This window comes from Rhea americana, unplaced genomic scaffold (genome assembly GCF_003343005.1).
Source record: "Rhea americana isolate MKP2758 unplaced genomic scaffold, rheAme1 scaffold_290, whole genome shotgun sequence".
Lineage (NCBI taxonomy): Eukaryota > Metazoa > Chordata > Aves > Rheiformes > Rheidae > Rhea > Rhea americana.
The window spans coordinates 656544-675651 of NW_028186413.1; the positions used below are offsets into that span (position 1 = coordinate 656544).

The 19108-nt window shown below is 38.7% G+C and overlaps 1 protein-coding gene across 1 annotated transcript in view; it reads right to left on the reverse strand.

Annotated features, from left to right (window-relative positions):
* Positions 1–361: 361 nt before the first annotated feature.
* Positions 362–19108, reverse strand: part of FRK (fyn related Src family tyrosine kinase) — a 53487-nt gene continuing 34740 nt past the window's right edge. Inside the window, exons 5-8 of the mRNA XM_085309119.1 lie at positions 10432–10590; positions 5365–5546; positions 3018–3183; positions 362–884 (exon numbers count right to left, since the gene is read on the reverse strand). Of these exons, the coding sequence (XP_085165245.1) occupies positions 670–884; positions 3018–3183; positions 5365–5546; positions 10432–10590 (722 nt within the window). The 3' untranslated portion in view covers positions 362–669. The remainder of the gene's footprint in view (positions 885–3017; positions 3184–5364; positions 5547–10431; positions 10591–19108) is intronic.

Genomic DNA, 19108 nt, shown 5'->3' on the forward strand with positions numbered 1-19108 from the left:
TTAAGAATTTAATAATTTTTGTGTTCATTTTTGTAAGACAGACACAGTAGTCTAATAAAAAATAATTCTTTGCAACCACAAAACAAAAAATTTCCTTTTTTTTTACAACAAATGCATTTTATTTTCTTACATAGCAAAGGCACACATACTGCAGGTCTAAGCAAGGCAATTAATCTGGGTTTTGCCATCATCACAGTCACAAGGTTTTCCTTTTTTTAAAAAAGAAAAGTCTCAAAGCACAGATCCTGCTGTGCACAGAGCAATCAAATTCCTTCATAAGAACAAACTGATAGGAATCAAAAATCTAAGGAACAAAAAAAATTATTCTAATAAAGAAATTATGAAATGTTACAATGCTTACTGAACAACATTCATTGCATTTGTTCATTCTTGTGATCTGTTATTCAAAAAATAAATAGAAGAGAGTTTATATTTTAGAAGCCCCCACCCCTCCAGCCTTCTGATACTTAGTCTTGCAAAATACTTACCAGCAGCAAAAATCTGATGTATCTTTGAGTATTGACACAGGCATGAAAATGTACCAAATTCATTAATTTTATCTAATAACCTCTCGTTCTACATTTGAGGTTAAATTGATTTCACAGTGACCCTTCCAGTCAGGTTCATTGAAGTGATCATTAGTTTTTTCTTCAGTCCCTGCCTCAGGGTTCATTTTAAAATAGTATGTGTATCTGCATAGGATGAATCACCCACTTCAAAATAGTCTTCCAGCTGCCAGTGCAAGGTTTCGAACGTGGGCCGTTCTTTGGCCTCTGCCTTCCAGCACTGCAGCATGATATCGTAGAGCAGCTTTGGGCAGTTGTCTGGCTGAGGAAGTCTGTACCCCTTATCCAGCATCTGGATCACTTGGTGTCCTGTCATACCTGCAATCATTTTCAAGATAGAACGAATTTATTGGAATATTTAGGGACTACTTAGGCACACACGAAGTTGCATGTCCCTATCTCGGATGGATACGAGGTGATCAACATCCCACCTGTAAGGCATACACACATACAGGCAGAGTTGARAACAATTTCATGAAAAAATGACATGGAAATCAATAAAAGTTCCCAAATAAGCTGTTAAATAGCATGTCCAGCACTTTCCAATCCCCTCACTCTTCACTGCTGACTCGACGTCACCCAAGAAGCCTGTCAAATGGGTTTGTCTCAGTGAGAGCTTTCCTTCCACCACCCAGGCTTTGCCTAAATTATTCTGACATCTGTTTCACTTAAGCTGCTTCTTAGGCACTCTACTCCCATTGGCTCCAAATTCTCCTGAAACAATCTGTTCCTTTTTCCTGCTGATTTTTCCTCACACTTAAAAAGTTTTCCCTAGCATCAGCCCTAAGTTTTCTCTGATGTAGTTATCCTATAACATCATGCCCTGTCACCACCAGCCACGGAGAAACTATTCCTTTCTTTTTGCTGCATCTTTTATACACTAAGGCCATTGTTGTGTTTTCTTTCATTTTTCTACTCTTTAAACTAAATTTTAAACCATGTAATCTTTCCTTCCTTTTTTTAGATCTCTGAATGATATTTCCACTGAAATCTTTGAACCACATTGTCCAAACTGCAAATGTTGTTCCAGCTGAGACCTTTGCAGTTTATATAGTAGCAAACAATACTTTTTGACACATCCTAACAGAATTTTTGTTTTGTTTTGTTTCCACAGCCACTGTGTGCTTTTGGAAATTAATGCGACAATAAATGAAGCTCTATTAAGAYAATCAATGGAAAACACCTGATTTATATTCCAGCGTTCAAGGCCCACAGGCTACCGGAACTTGAACTTTCAGCTGTGATTCAACATAACCTTTTCTCTTAACTGATTACTGAGAACAGACTGCTAGAAGTGATATCAAAAAACCAAACAACCTTGGAACAAGGACATTGTCTACTGCAAAGTTACAGGCAAATTGTGCCTTTACAAGGTTAAATGTATTTTATATATAGCTGAGCATACTATCAACAACACAGAGAAGCATAGCATTACATATAACTTATATTTGAAAAGCTTATTTATCTATCTATATATGTGAGTATATTTACACACACATATGTATAAGTTTATGTAAGAAACTGTTGAGGATTTTTTGCTTTTGTTTATTTCTTCGAAATGATTTTACAGGAGGGAAGGGTGGGAATCAAAAAAAATTCTTTTTTTCCTTTAATGTGAAATGATGCTAGTTTGGGACCCTTTGAAATGTATTTTATGGTGAATGTACCAGCCTTCAGGCCTAAATGGATGCAGCTTTCTTCGTGTCAGTTTTTCCCTTGGGTTCTCCCCACCAGCACAAAATGAGTCACAGTCAATCATTTCATTGATATATTATTGGAGCCACAGTTCCTTGAACAATTTTTCAGACTGCTAAGAATACTAGCTACTCTCACACTATTTAATCTACTTTTTTGAGGTTAATGAAATTTTATGCCTAATTCTGGTGATCCTTCTCTTTATGAAGGGTCTTCACTACAATAGTCAAATATGAGAGAAAGAGGGGAAATCAGCCTGCTTCATTTTTTAGAGTTTTGCTTCCTGAAAAGCCTGTACAGCARTCCACACATAATATTCTGTCCTTCTATATGATATCCTAAAACAAAAAAGACAAATCAAGAAAACCTCAGCCTCCATCCCACAAAAAACAAAACAAAACAAAAAGAAATTAAAACCTCCGGGTGAGAAAAACCATCCTCTTTTCCACATACCMGCAGTTGGCATCTTTGCTCTGGTGCCTGAACGATATAGCCAGTTGGCTTAGGTGTCTGTGAAATGCAGGCTGATTCCAGCCAGACAAAACTTGAATGGCTGGTAATCACAGGCTTTGGAAAGCTTCCAGGGAGCCTGGGGCAGCCAGAAGGTCTGACCCACTAAATGGGCCTCATTTGGACACTTTTAATTCTCTATTTACATATTTAACCCTTTGGCTCTAGTTCAACATTCAATTTTTTTTTTTATCTCTTTTAAAGGAAAAAGTCATTAGAAATCATTCTTTAGGTAAAAATACTTACCAGCATAGGGCATCTTCCCATAAGTGATTATTTCAAATAGAAGTATTCCAAATGACCACACATCTGACTTAATGCTGAATTTATTCAAGCGGATTGCCTCAGGGGCTGTCCATTTCACTGGGAGTTTTGTTTCATGCTTAGCTTCATATATATTTTCATTTTCTACCTGTCATGGATAAAACAAAGCAAGCTTGACTTAAGATCTTGTTCAGCAAAACACTTAAGCCCCCCACCACCACACATGCACATACACRCATATCAAGCTAAGCAGGTGCTTAAACTTACCCTTTTTTAGTCAAGTGCTTGCATTTAAGAGTATTAAAGCAGGCATTTAATGAAGTCTTTTGTTGAATTGAAGCTTATAGCTGAGAAATATTGCTGTTCATAAGACACTTTTCTAAAGCATTTATCATTTCAAGTAAGCACATAGTGTTGGAATAGYTTGTGATTAATTATGACCTGCTACTGTGAATTCTGAATCTTGCAYGCAGAATTTCAAAAGTCTGCCAGAAGTGGCAGCGTAAGCATCCTGCTGACACTAGAGACCAAATAGCTTCATGTCTGGGCTTCGATAAATGGAGAAGGCAAGAGCAAGAGCTAATGAATTTTGGAACCGTTTTGTGATTTATTGCAGTGTTGAAGGGCCATTGACTTTGTAACAATCACTTAAGCAAGTTTCAAGACCAGAGAACAAACTCCAAGTGATTTAAATTAATATATTAGCTTACAGTGGCTTCAATTAATTCATGCAAAGTGAAGATGACAAACATATAGAAAATTATTTACTTTCATTTTGAGTTAATTTTCCTTAACCCATAGTCTCATGTCCTTAAAGCTTTATAGCACAGATATTCAAACTTTTTTATATCTCTGACTTCTAAATGTAGCTTACTGTACACCATTCACATCTAACCCTTGGTCAGGTTTTTCACATGTAAATGCAGACAAATGTGTACAGGTATTTTATTTTGTTTTATTTTAAATACAGAATGTATTCTTTACTAACTATAGTGTCCTATCCTACACTCTAAATAAGATCGTGACTGTTGATGTCTTGTACCTACGTACTGATACAGCTGGTATCATAATACTCTTCTCTGAGAACAAGGAAGGATRTGAATTAATGTTCTGTTTTACACTTCTCTCACCTACTACTTTGGGATCTTTGCATATGATAACATTAATATTTTGGCTTAGGAGTCGTAACATTCCCAAGGAAGTCTACCAAGATGACTCTATGACAGAGCATTTTGGAAAAGTTCCATTTAACAAGAAATGTCAACAACTAACTTGGCACCTCTCTAATGAGGACAGTAAGCATTGCAAGCATAGTTTGTTTAAGAGATATATTTTCCATATTAACAAAATGTGCAATCTTACATTTATGCATAAATACAAGAAYGAAAATTAAGCAAAAAGCAGTTTCAAAGTCCCTTGATGCCATCATCAAGTCATTATTTTATACTTCAATATATAATAAATCTAAGTCTGTTATGAGCCTCAATTTCTGCTTCTTGAATTGAAAAAAAAAACTACAAGGAAATGGCTTTCTTCTCAGTTTTTTCCTCTCATTACAATACCATAAATCAACAAAAATAATAATAAGACCTCAAAAATTACAGACTGCATGCTGAAATCCATAAAATATGGTAAGCCAAATCTTTCCAACTCTGTTCAAATCTTTTGAAGAAGTAGGAAATCTCATTTCTACACTGCAGCTATCTCAGTCATTACTTGGTATTCCCGATCCTGAAAGGCTAAAGAAAAATAAAAACCRTGCAATGGCAAAGAATTTGAAACTGCATCAGATTTAAATGACTGAGAGCTCACCTTATGAGCTCTGCTGTTGGCTGTGCAGAGGAATAAGATCTTTTTATAATGGCAATATGCATTCCCAGGCACCACTGAGGAAGTGAGGAATGGTTAAGGAAGGAATAGCTGTCAATATATTCTTAAATGCTTTCCTTTACCAGCTCAAAAATATTTGCCATAATTCCTGCTATCTTTCTCCACATGCCAGACACTGTCATTGTGGAAAAAGGTTGTGCAGCAAAGGGTATGAGCCTACCAGGTTCCTCTCTTGGTGCTTGAGTGGGAAGCAGACACTGGACTGCTGTTTAGCGGCTAGCGCAAAGGYGCAGGCCAGCTTCTGAACTTGCACTGGGTAATGCAAGAAGAGGATAGAAGGGAACACTATGGGAGCTCCTTTTAATTCCACTGGACATRCCTTTTGCTTGATACCAGCAATTCAGAGTTTACAGTTCATACTTCAGCTAATCTTTTCTATTTTTCCCCCAGAGCAGGAGTGCAGGAGTTCCAACTGCCAATTCATCTTCTCACCACCCACCTTAAAAACTCTTGCAAGTCCAAAATCTGCTACTTTGTAAATATTGTGTTCCCCAACAAGGACATTCCTGGCTGCCAGATCCCGATGAATATAGTTTTGAGATTCAAGGTAAGCCATCCCTGAAGCCACTTGAGCAGCCATATCTATTTGATGTGACAGATAGATCTGGGAGCCCGCATCATCTGTTTAAAAAAAGACAAGGATAACGTAACACTTATGGTATTCAGCTATAAATAATATGACAATTAGTTGGTCAAAATAGCCAACATACCTGAGAAGACCAAGCAATGCAATACAAAGAGCCCAATCAAATGCTAGCAACTGAGTAAATGATACTACATAAAGTCATGTAGCTAGTTTCATTACAATTGAGTAACAGTGACTCTCCCATCTCGTATGAAAGGGTAGATACTAAATTCAGCAGTTGATTTAGGCCTAGAAGAAGCTGTTGAAACATTCCAGAGAAAGTTGCATTTATCTACTGATAGTAATGCATGTTTTTGCCTTTCTAACAAGTGCACAACCTGTTCCAAAATGTGATTAAGAGCTAATGTCAGTACTTCCTGAGCATAGCCAAAGCTGACTGAAGAGGAAAAGCATGAAATGAGCCCTGCTCCCTGTTCTCCAATGATTCTTACCAGGAAATACATCACCAGCTGTCAAGCGTAACTCTCATTTTCACTTTCAAGTCCACTTAACTGCTTCACACTGCTGTCTCTGTTGCTGCCCCTCAATACTAATTCCTTCAGCTGCTTTCAAGCTGCCTGCTTCTTTTGTAGAACTTTCCAAAACAACGTGCATGCCGTAAGATCAGCAAGTCCCAGAAACAGAGACTTTGCAATCAGAGATAGGCTGTTCAGACGGAGCAGTAAAAGAGCTTTGAGCAGAACAAGTTCCACAAAYGAAGGAAAGAGCCTTAGGGCCATGAAAAACTGCAGCCATAAATAGTATGACGGATACCAAAAAATGTCATTAGAGTATAACATATTAGAATTCAGGGCCTTTATGGCACTTTGGGGGCAGATGAACTCATCATAGCAGAGAGAAGAATTCATACAGTTAGGCAATCTAGGTAAGCCAAATCAGTGTTACATTCAGGCATCAGCCATCCAAACCCAGAGCCTGMAGCACTGAAGCGTAAGTGTCAACCACTATAGCCTCTAATACTCAGAACAGCTTCAACTCTCTATTTCAAAATCTTCCCAATACCAAAAAGCTGTATTTGCTGCTGTATTCATTGGCAGTTCTCCTTTCTCACTGATGATAGTGAATGTTCCTTAGYGCCCCTGGGTTAAAGAAATAAATCATTCGTAGCTGGCAGCTTTCTGCTGCTTATTTTGAATTGATTTGTATTGAAAGTGTGTTAGCATTGTTTTGCATARCCTCCTTCAGTTCTGGCATTTTATCTGACCTAACCTTGCAATCACCCCTTATGAAGAGTGTGAAATTCTATTGTTTACTAATCTATTCTGCAATCTCCAGGCTTTGAATTTCCTGCTCATCTGGATGTTCTGAAATGAATAGGTAAAAGAAATGAATTTCAGATGATTAAATTTGCCCTGTGTATGTATTGTCCTACTTCCTTTTCGAGGTTAAACTCATTGTCATGATAATCCAGTACTGAGATTATTTACTTCTATTATTGACTCAGAAATTCTTTTCCTCCCCCATACATATGCTTAATAGCAGCCTTGACCTTTAAGAGAAGGAGAAAAATCAGGCTATGCGACAAACTATGACTTAACCATCAAGAAAACCCAGCATCAGGTCACAGAATAATGATAATTGGCAGGCATTTACTATTCAGATTGCTGAACAGAGATAAATCCATGAATGAAGTGTATGTTGCAYTTAATCAGAAGGTAACTAAAGATGTGCAATACCTATGAGAGGGTACATGAGTTTTGGAAAGAAGCTTATGTGACTCCCAGTTAAAACCTTCCCACCATGTGCCTTTCACACTGCTGCTTCATTTGCGCAAACTGAAATACTTCTTGGTGAGAGCAGACAAGGAGCAGACAGACTCAAGCACAGGTTCATCCAACCTCTGGCTGTGCTCAAGCCCACGCGCAGCTGTGCTGACCTGACACATGCTTGCTCCAAACAGGAACCCAAAAGATACCTTTGGCATGGCCGAAGGGTGACTCATAAGCCTTATGTTTAACAAGTTGTTTAAGTGCAGAGCARAAGAACACACAGAGGCACTGTGTTAAAGAGCAGGGATTCACCTCTAAAGGTGAAGTTGCAGCTGAAAGTCTGTTTCTTTGGATGAGGCCTGTTTGGGATCCCAGATCAGGCTGAACAGCTGCTTTTAGCATGTGGGCTGAGGGAGCCGGTCCCACTGCTAGAGTATTTCTGCTCTCCCAGGCCTGATTCTGAGCCACTGACATCCTGGGGCTAAGGAATGGAAAACTGGGGGGAAGATCATCAGCAGATCAGGAGGTGCAAGCTGTGCAGCAAGATAGAGGATGAAAGCATGAGTGAACGCACGAATCACGTACTGTTCTCATATAAATATTCCTAAAATACTCCTCTGACATCCYGGGATGTCTGGCCACCTAAACTACGCAAGTTCAAGCACAACACTGCATTAATASAGCTACAGACATTTCCAGAGCAGAGCTAGTTCTCATCTAGCTTGTTCAGAGCAGGGAAGAGCTTACATCTGCATTCATCTGAGTATATTATGCATGTTTGTTTCAAAGTGTTCTTGGGAGGAAAATCTACAACAAAACGGTACCTTCTGCTTAAATGCAACATACACTTCATTCATGGATTTATATCTCTGTTAACATAACTTCCACACTCAAAACCAGGCACTACTGATGAATTTATAAAAGCTTCCCATGACTTGTTYTTTATCATATAAAGAAAATGTAGCATCTCTATGTCATTTTTTACTAATATTTTTTGGCAAAACYATCTCCCTTATATGAAAAATTTAAAAATTATTACAGAAAATGTTAAAGAAGGCTCAGGTCTGCACCTTGTTCTAATCAATCAATCAGAATATTTCATTTAGAAAAAGACAGGTAAACATTCTCATTGGCAGACACTTGACAAAAAAGAGAAAAAGAAATTAAACAATACTTTCCCCTGTTGAGAACATTGCCTTGGTAATAATTCACCAAATTTCAAGACTGTGTCCCTGCTAGAACAAGCCCAAGGTCTATTACAATAAAAACATGCATACATTTATGATGACTTCATTCACATCCAACAGTGAAGAAAGTTTTCAGTTACATTTTTTCATACTGGTGGCACCTCAAGTGCCATGTGTAGCTGTGGTCATCARGAAGTATATTCACAGAGTATTCTGGGGAGTCACATGCCTATTACCATTACACAGCTGACTCTCTGTTGGAATATGATAGTCACCATGCACGAAACATTAACTTACCGTAGTGTTACCTTATATCACTTTTTCCAGTTCACCATATTCACCCATAGTGCAAACAGAATTAGCAGGAACTGTTTTCCTGGTCTTTGAGGTAGCTGAATCTCAGGAATGTCTATGAGGAGCTCTCCAGAAAATACAGATCATATCCAGATACAGAACTCTACACAAGCTTCAGATCTGTTTACTTATTGAGTAATAAGTAATAATTGATGACACTGGCTTTTCTCCACCAATATCTATTAGAACACCTGCACTTCTGCCTCCATCTCTTAGCTCTGTTTATCACCTTGTCCATAGGTCATCAGACAAAGAGAGATACCACTAGGCTGCTTTCAACCCGCCATTTTTACTGTTGTCTTGATGGCTGTCTAGACTGACTTTTCACAGTCAGTCTGTCGCAGGACTATAGCAATCAGTGCCTGGTACCAGATCAATCTGCATACGTGCCCTAGTTATGGCAGGGCCAGCTGCTGTGCATAGGCTAGCAACTGATCTACACATGGGCTGCAACACTGAGGTGTCCTGGATATGTTGGACTCTGTGCAAAAATAGAGGCCAATTATCACTTTTTCAGTAGCTTGATTCATACTGTCTTTCTCAGAGCTTTAACTTTCAAATAATAAATGTTTTCATGCATGGCAATCATTTTCTTGATGTGCTGGGCTCCTTCAACCAGATAAGCAGCACTCCGCTCACAAAGGCCCCAAAGATCAGAAGTTTAAGGAAATTTAAGTGCCTCACTACCTCTTGGCCATTAAATACCTACAAAACTTTACATGAGCTGGCCAAGTTCCTTGTAGCCTCTGTCCCCATAGTTCCTAACAGCCTCTGTCCCTCTAATGGATATTTCTTTAGTTGTAATTGTCCCTGGACTGAGCCTCCCTTAAGAAATAGTTCCACAGAGAGGATGGGGGAAGCTGTGTGTTAAGATAGATCCTGTCTATGGTATTTCACAGGGCTTTGTCTTATGTCTTCCTTCATCGAGGAAGAGAAGAAACTTGCCAAGGGAACTGGAGTGAACATTTTATCTTCAAAAGATCATTTTAGAGACATTTAGGATTTCAAAGACATTTGATAAACTGAAAATGGAGAACAGCACTAGGATTAAGATTTTCTCAATAGCTGGGATGAACTCAAAGTGCAATCATTATGCTAGTCTGTTCCAGGTTGTACAACTTTATTTTTAACTGTTATTTTCCTTCAAAGGAGCAATTTGAAGCCCTGCTGAGATAAGAGCCCTGATGTGAAAGGCAAGGGACAAACATAGAACAAAATCTTTCTCTGCCTTGTAATAGATTTCAAAGCTGTAAGTACATTTTGTGGAAATGTCTCCATCGCACGTCAAATATGATGTTCTTCCTTTCTGTATGCTTATCTTTTTATTCTATGCATGTAAGTTCCTACCTACTCATAGAACTGGGCAGAAAAATGTGGGTCATTATGAGGCACAAATCAAACTGTGAAAGCGATTCTCTCCTACATCTTCTAAAATAATTTGGTATGTCAAAAATTCATAACCCTTTTTCTTTTTTCCTCTCCCCAACCCCAGCAAATACTGCCACTTCTACATTAAACCAGAGTGTTGTACTTCTATCTTTTATGTTAGTTCATTTACTAAACTGAAAGCTGTGGCACCCCTTGAAAAGAGTTTATAGTTATTTGCTTACTTTGAAGGTATTCTAGAAGACTTCCATATCTCATCAGCTCAGTAACAATATAAATTGGATCCTCTAAAGTACAAACAGCATAAAGCTGTATTAGCTTTGGATGTCTCAAGTTCTTCATCATTTGTGCTTCCCTCAGAAAGTCCTTTGGATCCATTGAACCTGAAAGAACAACGTATAACAAAAGATAAGCTAAAGCTATTAAAGCCTTTCCTACCTGCTTGGCAGTCTTAAGGGAATAAATGAGAGTACTTTTGTCTCTGCAGGTACATTAGCATCTCAAATCTTCACAGTTCCTAGAGAAAACAGACAGTGCAGCTGCAATAAACAACTAACAAGTGAAATATGACATTGCACAGGCATAGAAAACATATGTGGTCTAGTCACCAGGTATATAAAGGTTAAAACTGTTTTTTTCAAGGTTGAAAAAAAGTGAGGCTAGAATGTTAGCTGATAAAACTTAAGCAAAAAACTTTGTTATTTCTGATTAACAAAATGCCCAGAAACAGAGGTAAGAATATCCAGATAATAAATATAAAACTTCTGACAAAAAAAATAGTGCTGCAATAAAAATTTGTGGAATTTTTCTTTTCAGCTTCAATCATCAAGACCKGAAAGCACTGAAATCATTTTAGCATATAAGGAGTACACGTGCGCATTTTTATATATGTAAATATAAATAAATGTTTATAATATATAATATATATACTGTATAATATATATGTTATAACATACAACTTTGTATAGAAGTGCCACAGAGTGGTAAAGTCAGTGGCAGTTAGGATTAAAACTTGCATATCCTGAATAGGTGGATTGATTTGAAAAAAAAAACACAAATAAAGAATAAAAGCTTTCTCTGTGGGTGATCCAGGAGCAAGCAGATATCATCAGTGCTTTGATGAACATAATTAAAATAAAAAAATATACAGTATTTCTTTACACCATATAAAAGTTGACTTGTCTTCATCATCAAGGATTACCTACAAGAAATCTGTCAGTTTAATCATTCTATAGATTTCTTCCAACTTGAAACCAAACTTTTTTCTTTAATTTATGATCTACTAAAAAAGTTATACTAGCTGAATAACTCTTTAAAGTATATGTATAAATTTCACAGAATCACACAGAATGGCTGAGGTTGGAAGGGACCTCTGGAGATCATCTAGTCCAACTGCCCTGCTCAACAGGGTCACCTAGAGCATGTTAGACAGGGTTGCATCCAGGCGGGCCTTGAAGATCTCCAGAGAAGCAGACTCCACAACCTCGCTGGGCAACCTGTGCCAGGGCTCCGTCATCCTCACAGGAAAGTTTTTCCTCGTATTCAGGCGGAACTTCCTGTGCTTCGTTTGTGCCTGCTGCTTATTGCCCTGTCACTGGGTATCTCTGAAAAGAGTTTGTCCCCATCCCCTTGACACCCTCCCTTCAGGTACTTGTACACATTGATRAGATCCCCCCTCAGTCTTCTCTTCCCCAGGCTGAAGAGGCCCAGCCCTCGCAGCCGTTCCTCATAGGGCAGGTGCTCCAAGCCCGTAATCATTTTTGTAACCCTATGCTGGACTCTCTCCAGTAGCTCCATGTCTCTCTTGTACTGGGGAGCCCAGAACTGGACACAGGACTCGAGATGAGGCCTCAGCAGGGCTTAGTAGAGGGGCAGGATCACCTTCCTCCACCTGCTGGCAACACTCTTCCCAATGTACCCCAGGATACCATTGGCCTTCCTGGCCACAAGGGCACATTGCTGGCTCACAATTGTGGCACATTGTGGTGCACCCGGATTCCCAAGTTCTTCTCCACAGAATTGCTGTCCAGCAGGTCAGCCCGCAACCTGTACTAGGGCATGCGGTTATTCCTCCTAGACGCAGGACCCTGCACTTGCCTTTGTTGAACTTCATGACCACTCCTCGCAGCTTGGTATCATCAGCAAACTTGCTGGTGGTGCCCTCTGTCCCTTCATCCAGGGGACAGTTGTGAATAAGCTGAACAAGACTGATCTCAATACTGAGCCTTGGGGAATGCCACTAGCCACACGCCTCCAAGTAGACTCCATGCCACTGATCACAACTCTGCCATTCAGCCAGTTCTCAGTCCACCTCACTGTCCACTCATCTAACCCACACTTCCGAGCTTCTCTAGGAGGATGTTATGGGAGACAGTGTTGAAAGCCTTGCTGAAGTCAAGGTACACAACGTCCACTGCTCTCCCCTCACCTACCCAGCCAGTCATTCCATCAGAGAAGGCTCTCAGATTGGTTAAGCAGGATTTCTCCTTGGTGAATCCATGCTGACTACTTCTGATCTCCTCCTTGTCCCCCACATGCTTAGAGATGACATCCAGAATGAGCTGTTCCATCACCTTTCCAGAGATGGAGTTGAAGCTGACTGGCCTGTAATTTCCTGGATCCTCCTTCTTGCCCTTTTGAAGACTGGAGTGACATTGGCTTTCTTCCAGTCCTCAGGCACCTCTCCAGTTCTCCAGGACCTTTCAAAGATGATGGAGAGCGGCCTGGCAATAACATCCACCTTCTCCCTCAGCACTCATGTGTGCATCCCATCAGGGCCCATGGATTTGTGGGTGTCAAGTTTGCTTAAATGATCTCTAATCCAATCCTCCTCGACCAACAGAAAGTCTTCCTTTCTCCAGACTTTCTCCCTTGTCTCCAGGCTCTGAGAWTCCTGAGGGCTGGCCTTAGCAGTAAAGACTGAAGCAAAGACTGTATCCTATATTATCCTTCATTACCAGGGCACCCASTCTATTCAGCAGTGGGCTCACATTTTCTCTAGTCTTGCTACTGATGTAGTTGAAGAAGACCTTCTTTTTGTTCTTGACATCTCTTGCCATATTTAATTCCAAATGGTCTTTAGCTTTCCTCATTGCATCCCTGCATACTCTGACAGTGTTCCTATATTCCTCCCAAGTGRCCTGTCCCTTCTTCTATACTGTGTACTTTCTTCTTCTGTTTCAGGTTTGCCAGGAGCTCCTTGCTCATCCATGCAGGTCTCCTACCCGCCTCGCTTGATTTCTTACTCATAGGAATGCACCACTCTTGAGCTTGGAGGAAGTGATGCTTGAATRTTAACCAGCTCTCTCAGACTCCTCTTCCTTCAAGGGCCCTAACCCATGGGATTCCTCCAAGTAGGTCCCTGAAAAGGCCAAAGTTTGCTGTCCTGAAGTCCAGGGTTTTGATCCTACTTATTGCCCTTCCATGGCAATACTACTACTACTACTACTATTACTTTTTCCATGCAGAATCCTGAACTCCACTGTCTCATGGCCACTGCAGCCAAGGCTGCCCCTATCTTTCACACCTCCAACCAGTCTTTCTTTGTTGCTTAGTACAAGGTCCAGCAGCACACTTCTCAGTGGCTCCTCCACCACCTGCATCAAAAAGTCATCATCAATGTCTTTCTAGATGAAGGTGGTTGAAGTCCCCCATGAGAACCAGGGCCTGTGATCATGAGACTACTTCTAGCTGTCTGTAGAAGGCCTCATAAAGTCCATTCGGTTTTACTTACTTGAAAAAAAAATTACTTTTACTCACACACACACACAAAGGAATCTGTCCTTATCAATAAAAATGTGAGGTTGGGTTTTAGCAACCAGATAAACAAAGATAAAAAAAAAAAAAAAAAAAGACAAATGACCATTCCCGTTACAAATCAATTAGATAAAACCTGTTACAATAGTGGCAAAGAAGTTACATTTATTTTAGGAAGTTTATATAAATGAAATATATAAAATATATACCATGTGGGGTTTAAACTCAATTCTTTTTTTAGTTTGCCGTTAAACACATGTGTTTTTAATGAAGTAGAATTTTTTAGCTTTTAATAGTAAACGTAGTACAAACAGCAGATTATTATAGGTAGAAATCAGGTGGCCAAAAAATTTACTAGTTAACATAAACCTTTATTATAATAAACATTTGTGTAAGAAACCAGTTTGGGAGTAAATTGAAAGAAAATATGGTTTTGATTTTTTTTGGGGGGGGCAACAAGTGAGTAAATGCTAAAGTCTTGTTTAAAAACAAAAATAATATTGATAGGTGTCAATAAGCAGCCGCTTTTCTCCTTCCCCTCCTCCCCTACTAGAAATCACTTCTAATTTAAGCCTACTGAAAGCATGCATATTAGCACTAATTACTTCCTTTCAGGAAGTATTTCCTAGAAGAATTGAGGAAGCTTCATATTGTAAGAAAAGCACAGATAATTTGGAAATGAGTTAGAGAGAAAGCTTAATTGTTTCTACCTAGTTTCCATTGGCCTAAGTGGTCCTTAAATATTTGATAAGCCTCTCTGGAGGACAGTCTGTTTGAAACTTTTGATAAACCTTCACAAATGACTTCAAAGTAGCCTTGTCTTCCGAATAAGTTTAGGCACAATGTATGGAGTACACTTGTTAGTGAACTTCAGAAATGATTTATTTGTAAAGGAACAACATTAAAAGGTGCAAGTTCTTAGTAACACAAGAGGTCGTTTGAGTGTAAACTGTTCATAATAATAGGAGAATGATTTGGGTATTTGACAGTGCTCAAGCAACTTTCTCACACACAAGTTAACTTATAAGTTAGTGTTAGGTACTGAACCAAAAGAAATAAAATAATCTCTTTGTTCTGATGAATTTCCCGAATGCAAAGCTGTTTATGCCACATATGTAGCAGAGATTAAATATTCAAGAACTGAAAATATCATTAAAATATCTGATAACTGTACCAAACCAAAGTTTATTATGAGAATACTGTCTCCTAAATAAAAACTGCTTTGGCAGTTTCCATGCAAAACAAATAAATTTGGGAGATGCCTTACAAAATAATAATGACAAATGCATTTGTCAGCTTGAACAGGTTGAAGGAATTTTCTTAGATAGGATTAATTGGTGATGATAGATGTCTACTTTATGTGCTGACAGTTGGAGAAACAAGCCAACCTAAACAATATTTTCCAGAGAATCCATCACATTCAGCCTAGGACAAAGTGCAAATCCTTGCTGCAACAATTTCCACTTAAACAGAAAAAAAAAGCCTCAATGAAAAAATAAAAACACAAATGTATAGTGACATGCTCAGCGACCTACAGCAAGACAGAGCTGTACAGATTCAAGAACAAAAATAGCAGTTTCTGCCTTCTAGCATTCATTTTTCTACCTGCTGATCCCTATATCTCTCTGATAATTGTGAGTCAACAATTCAACAAGTCAGAAAAGATGTTCCTCAAGGGAAAGACATTCTTGTGTTTTGTTTTGTTTTGTTTTGTCATTCACACATTCTTCACTATGTTTTCACCTTGGAAAAATGTCACAGATTTTTCCAAAGCAGAAATATCAATAAACAAATAAGACAATAATCTGAATGAAGGCATCGTGTTTCTACTGCTTTTTGTTTTGTCACAGTGATCATCAGATTGTTTAACGAGATCGATGGTTCTGAGCCTTCTGGCCTAGAAGTCAGTCATTTTAGTCACTGTAGCTTGGAAATATTAACGTTCTTCCAAGAAACTTTAATTTCCAGCCATGATGTCCTCAATGAGCTGTCAAAACATTAGAGCAACTCACTGCCAAAAGCTTAAACAAGGCTGCCAGTGACTCATGTAATGAAATTCTTCAATGTAAGATGGTTCATGACTATGCATTTGCAAATTCCCTATGGAAACTGTGTTCTTCACAGTGCAGCGGACACAGTGGCAAACCTGCACTGGTCAAACTTTTCACCTGAAGCCTAAAGTAATTGTGTTTTCAGTCACTCCCCTATAAAGTTATGTAGCTTCTGTTGCCTTTGACATTAGGATGACTGCATAAGACAAGTTTTATAGGTATTTTAAAATGTTCCCATGAGATTTTCATAGGAAAGAGTTTATATTATTTTTAATATAAAGACTATTTTGGAACAGGATWTAGGACAGCCTTAAAAGAAGTCTGCATAATCAAAGAGTAGATAGAGATGGAAGTCCATCATGGGCACCCGGTTCTCAGGAGCACCAGTTAGATAAAATATAAGCTCTTCAGCTTCTCCCAATACACCCAGGAATTAATCCTGAGAAGTGCTTTCGACTTTTGTCAACAGGAGTCCCTTAAAAAAACAAAAACAAAAAAAAAAAAAAMCACTCTCTTGCTGCACCATTGACATTTTAGCAGAGATAAGTCCTAGCTTGGGTATAGCAAGGACTAGTGTATGACTGAACAATTGGACAGCAGAGCAGAGAAGATGGACACTCAAATCCCTGGCTATTTATGATAGTTGCAGAAAGGGTGCAAGCAGCTCCCATGGCTGATAGGCTGCCTTATCAGTACTGGGAGCTTCTCTTCCCATGCCATTCTCTCCTGGTTGCTTGAGGGAGTAACAATAAGGTGGTGATGGGGAACAATATTGCCTGAAAATGAAGGGGTAGAGGTRGGAATATAAGAGAAGTCAAAAGAGAAACAAAGAGGGGGAGGTGGAAGGACATGATCACCATCCACATCCTCCACCATGGAGGGTACCTCAGGGCACAGAATGCTCTAATGCAACCTCTGAACAAAACACCAGGAAGTGTGGAGATGACACAACAGGATTGGTATTAATTAGCAGATCAACAGTTAAGATTTTTTAGCGTAATGAGAGCCTGTCTCACATTAACAAATGACATTTAGAATAACAAAAAGTTCTAAATATTGATATATTAATAAAAGATTTTAGAGATATTTTACAGGACTTGATATTAGTTTAATCAAAAGTCTCTAGTTTAATTATGAGTCTTGTGACTCCTCCTGCAAGGTTAATGGAAAACTTGTCTAAATATAAAGACCACGGACTAATCATTCTGACATTTTGAAGGGCTCCACAATCCACCACTGGCTCTGAAAAAAAGTCTTTAAAAAGTCAGGGGGAAAAAATGATTCTAGATCAATATAGATTTCATCTTCTGAGGCTTTCAGTAGGAAGTGTTAAACATTTTCTTTAGAGATGGAAACAAGCTTACAAAAGAAACAGGAAATCGTTGAAAAATACTGGTTCATTAAATCTGAAAATATCTCAGATTGAGCACTCTCTCTTACAAAATCTCCTCCATGGTCCTGGAGGGCTGTGTCTGGACCCCCACTTCCAAAGCCAGTGGGCCCGCACCCTGGAACTAGTTAACATTACATAACATTACATAATCATAAATGCAGGAGGGGTAACAACACTCCACATGGTTCAGTGGAGGAGAGCCACTTTCCATGACATCCTCACAAGTCCCAGCCCATCTGCAGTTCTGGGTCAGAGGGCTTTCAAGTTGCCCAACTTAAGATCTCAGAGGCTGCAGTAACTTGACATTTTTCTCAGTTTTGTCACTGATGTAAATTCCATGGAATTAGAAAACACTGCTGGTGGATGAATTCATTTCATCAACTGTAGGCAATTATTCAGACACCTAGGTCTGAGTTAGTTGTCTAGACTTTATAGTCAAATAAAAGAAACATGCATTAATGGCATATTCTTCTCTCACTGTAATGCAAATTTCTATTCTAGAGTCTGATTTATCTGACATGTAGGTACCTGTTTTTTTCCATTGGTTATAAAGAAAGATATCTAAGATTTAGATGCCTAAAAATAAGAAAATGTATCTATTATGCTAGGCATCAACATTTCTGGAAGGATGCACTTGTGAAATTTCCAGTTTATATGCAATATCAAAAAAATTGTCTCTTGCTTCAAATTGTAATGGAAACAGATTTCTGAACATTGTAGTTACTCATAAACCAGAAATTGCACATTTTTATCAAGTGGAAATTGYTTCAGAGAAAAGTCCATCACTGCCATCTCACTAGAATTCTAGGAGCTGGTTTTCTCCTATAGATTGGAAGTCCATCTACCTACGCGCAATCCATTTTAGGCCTTTTAACAGTAATAGCTAGAAATTAGAGGAAGTCCAGAAAAAACAACTTTAGAAATGAAGAAACKACCATACACCAAGAAAATATATCAAGTGTTTCTAAAGACAATTGAAAAATGATTTAACTCAGTTTATAAGTATCATCAGAAGGGAAAGAAAAAGATATTACATMCCAGGGAGCTTTCAATTTAACATAAGAAGACACAAGAATCAAAGAGCAGATGTCAGATAAATACAGATGACAAATTAACCCTACATTCTCACAGGCAAAGGTGATATACGATTGAAACAAATTGTTAAAGAAAGCAGAGGCACCTTTTCTCTGTACCTCTATCTCAGGACAAGAAAACTTCTAGCTATTTTCCAGTTAAGCACAAGCTGTATTTTGATTAAATCTAAATATTTTTTTCTAGGATGGAGGTGAAATATAATGACATATAACAGCAAAACATTCAGAATATGCATAAGCTAGGATAGATAGGCATTGAAAAAATGAAGCTCAGCCTGAAAACACCTATGCTAGCAGAATCCTTTCTGGGCTTCAGTGCTAGAAATCTACAAGGTGCTGGTTTGCCTTATGCTCTTCTATGTTGTTTGATATATCATAGGACTAATCTGCTCCTGTTAGAAATGAGGGCATAGTTCCATGCCACAATGTCTCTGGTTGTGAAGCCATTTATGAAGGAGTCAGTCTACTTCCATCTCCTATATTTGCCAGATTGCTTGTCCTGTCCACTCTACCTTCCAGTTTCCTGTGGATCTACACAGCAAAACAGTCCAGGAAAAAGACCTTGCTTTAAAATACCCCCATTCAACCCAATTTGAGGGCAATTTGG